Source organism: Piliocolobus tephrosceles, unplaced genomic scaffold, assembly GCF_002776525.5.
Source record: "Piliocolobus tephrosceles isolate RC106 unplaced genomic scaffold, ASM277652v3 unscaffolded_21576, whole genome shotgun sequence".
NCBI classification, from domain to species: domain Eukaryota; kingdom Metazoa; phylum Chordata; class Mammalia; order Primates; family Cercopithecidae; genus Piliocolobus; species Piliocolobus tephrosceles.
The window spans coordinates 22,024-25,279 of NW_022303839.1; the positions used below are offsets into that span (position 1 = coordinate 22,024).

General features: G+C 51.5%; 1 protein-coding gene across 4 annotated transcripts; it reads left to right on the forward strand.

Annotated features, from left to right (window-relative positions):
• LOC111524301 (galactosylgalactosylxylosylprotein 3-beta-glucuronosyltransferase 3) lies at positions 1 to 2,512 on the forward strand. Of its 4 annotated transcripts, none has more exons than XR_003307746.1 (3): positions 1 to 642; positions 1,436 to 1,674; positions 2,058 to 2,193. XR_003307746.1 is itself a non-coding variant. In XM_023189446.1 (3 exons), the coding sequence occupies exons 1-3, from the start codon at positions 594 to 596 to the stop codon at positions 2,273 to 2,275; spliced, it is 558 nt and encodes a 185-aa protein (XP_023045214.1). In that variant the 5' UTR covers positions 1 to 593; the 3' UTR covers positions 2,276 to 2,512. The 4 variants fall into 4 exon arrangements, 2 of the variants coding, with proteins under 2 accessions (XP_023045214.1, XP_023045215.1); XM_023189446.1 differs by having other exon boundaries at positions 1 to 864; positions 1,606 to 1,674; positions 2,058 to 2,512; XR_003307747.1 differs by lacking the exon at positions 1 to 642 and adding an exon at positions 742 to 854.
• The last annotated feature ends 744 nt before the right edge of the window (positions 2,513 to 3,256 follow it).

Below are 3,256 nucleotides of genomic sequence, written 5' to 3' on the forward strand. Positions count from 1 at the left end.
CTGAGAAGGATGACTTGTGCTTGTGACAAGGAAGGGGATGCATTCCTGGAATTCCCCAGCTCAAGAACTATTTCCAATCAATTTCCTGGTAGTTAAAACACTTCCTTGGCACCCTTGTTGTCATCTGTTGAAGAAATGTGGGCCAGAGGAAACACCAGAGATGCTGGAATCGGGTGTCTAGAAAGGACACAAAACTGACTTGTGGCAATGACATAATTTTTGTCAACTTTAGTTTCTTATCTATCTCAAAGTATAGTGAGAATTCCAGGAGAGACACCCAGAGGATCATGTGGTGGGCCTTAGATTTCATTCATTTGTGTAATGAGTATTGAGCAACTGCTGTTGGGTGGCGTGACTGATGGTTGGATGAATAAGGTGAAGATCTGGACGCCAGGACTGGCTTTCTCATGCAATTCCGTGATCGGGGGCGGGTCGCGAGATAGGTGCCACGTGCAGCTACCCGAGATTCTGCACCTACCCGGGATTTTGACTGCCGTCCACGCGAGTTTGGCACGCCGGATGTGACGTCACCGCCCCGTGGTTCCCCGGAGCCTGGCGGTGGAACCGGAAATCAAGTCTACAAGGGGGCACAGATGACCGGAAGCGTGCCCGGGCGGCGCTGCCAGCCCCGGCTAGGAGCTGGTAGGGGAGTGCGAGGAAGGCGGGGACGCAAGGCGGAGCCGGTGCAGGGGCGGGGCCTGCGGGCAGGCGCCGGGGGTTGGGGCGGGAACCCCTCGTCCCCTCTAGACCCCGCCTGCTCGGGCGCGGGCGGCGGCGCGGCCATGAAGCTGAAGCTGAAGAACGTGTTTCTCGCCTACTTCCTGGTGTCGATCGCTGGCCTCCTCTACGCGCTGGTACAGCTCGGTGAGCGGGGCGGGGCGGGGGTGCGGCGGGCTGGCCCGTGGGCGCCCGCCGCCGTGCATCCCGCCCTGGGGATGAACCCCCGGCAAACACCATTCATCCGCTCGACCCTCCGGACAGCTCTGCGGCCGCAGGCGCACTCCCCTCTATAGAACGCACCGCGGCGACCCGCCGCACCTCGGATGAAATCCAGACTCCTTCCCAGAGCCTGCAAGGCCCCGCATGATCCTGCTGCCGTCCGCCTCTCCCAACCCCATTTCCCACCCCTCTCCCTCGCTCTGCTGCAGCCAGACTGGCTTGCTGACAGTTTCTCGAAAACCCCACGCTCATTGCTCTCTCAAGCGCTTAACTTGTTCCCTCTGCTTGGGGTCTTTTCTTCCAGCTCTTCCCGGGCTGCCTCTTTCTCATCCTTCAGGTCTTAGCTCAAATGTCACCTCCTCAGAGAGGCCTTCCCTGACTACCATAGCTAAAGATACCATTCTTATTCCATTCCCTTTTATTCTCTATCCTGATTATTTTTTTCATGACCCTATCACAGTTTGTAATAATGTTATTAATTTGTTTCTTTGCTTAGTGTCTGCTTCCTCCGCTAAACTGAAAGCTCGATGAGGGCAGGGACTGTGTCTGTTTTGTTCCCTGCTGTATCCTCAGCACCTAAGGCAGTGCCTCCTAGGAAGAGTATTCAATAAATATTTATCCTACAATGGAATCAATGAATTTAACAATGAGTCTTTGGTCACCCAGCCAAGGGAATGGATCGAACCCTGCCCCTTATGCAAAGATTTAGGGACAGTGCCACTGCGTTATCCTCAGGTATTTGAAAGACTATCCTAAAGGGGTTCTATAGTGTAATGGTTAGTTAGCACCTTGGACTCTGAAAAGACTGTCCTGTTTAAGGACATGGGCTTGTTATGAGTCCAGAAGGCAAAATTAGGACCAGCAGATAGAAAAGAGGGAATCAGCTCAATATCCAACGTAAAATTGTAACAATGGAATTTATTAAAGTTGGAGAGGGTCTGCTGCTTGAGGCAGTGAGTTTCCCACACCAGAGGTGTAGAAAAGGCTACTAGGGAAGTCATAAGGGGATACCTGCATTGTCTAGGAATTAATGAGAAGATTATGGCCCTTTGGGATGCTGAACATTCTGTGGTTCTCTGCCCCCATCCTCTTTCCCCATTAATGCTTCCTGGGACCAGGCCAGCCATGTGACTGCCTTCCTCCCCTGCGGGCAGCAGCCGAGCAGCTACGGCAGAAGGATCTGAGGATTTCGCAGCTGCAAGCGGAACTCCGACGGCCACCCCCTGCCCCTGCCCAGCCCCCTGAACCCGAGGCCCTGCCTACTATCTATGTTGTTACCCCCACCTATGCCAGGTATGGGCTCTGGTACACCCAAGAGGTCTGCATTGTCCAATAAGTTGGAGTTGATGATGAGGAGTTTGGGGAGGCACTGGGCTAGGAGTTGTTCCTCAAACTAGGGCATGCCAAAGAGAGGATAAATGAACCACATCTATACTAAAATATCTGTGGGAAAATAGTTCATTTTCAGGCCGGGCGCGGTGGCTCAAGCCTGTAATCCCAGCACTTAGGGAGGCCAAGGCGGGTGGGTCACCTGAGGTCCAGAGTTCGAGATCAGCCTGGCCAACATGGCAAAACCCTGTCTCTACTAAAAATACAAAATTAGCCAGGCGTGGTGGCGCATGCCTGTAATCCCAGCTACTTGGGAGGCTGAGGCAGGAGAATCCCTTGAATCTGAGAGGCAGAGGTTGCAGTGAGCTGAGATCACGCTATTGTACTCTAGCCTGGGCAACAAGAGTGAAACTCCATCTCAAAAACAAAACCAAAAAAAAAAAAAAAAAAAAGAAAAAAAAAAATAATTATTTTTCTAGAAGGAAAATACAAAATTCCTACCAAATTATAAGACAGAACAATAACATTTCAAATAAATTTTGAGCTTGGCAGTGAATTAACTCTCTCTCCTTAGGGACCCTTTGGGAAGAAAGTTAAAACCCCCTGATTAAAGTTGAAAGGGCTTGTCTGGGCCCAGTGGCTCATGCCTGTAATCCCAGCACTTTGGGAGCCCTAGGCTGGTGGATCACCTGAGCTCAGGAGTTTGACACCAGCCTGGGCAACATGGTGAAACTCTTGTCTCTATAAAAAAAACAAAAGTTAGCTGGGCTTGGTGCTGCATGCCTGTAATCCCAGCTACTCTGGAGGCTGAGGTGGGAAGATGGCTTGAGCCTGGGAGGCGGGGGTTGCAGTGAGTGGAGATCATGCAACCTAGGCGACAGAGAGAGAGAGCTCATCTCAAAAAAAAAAAAAAAAAAAAAGCTGAAAGCGCTTGGCCTGATAGTCATACTAGGGTCCAGAAATAGTTATACCAGCTGTTACTTACAGT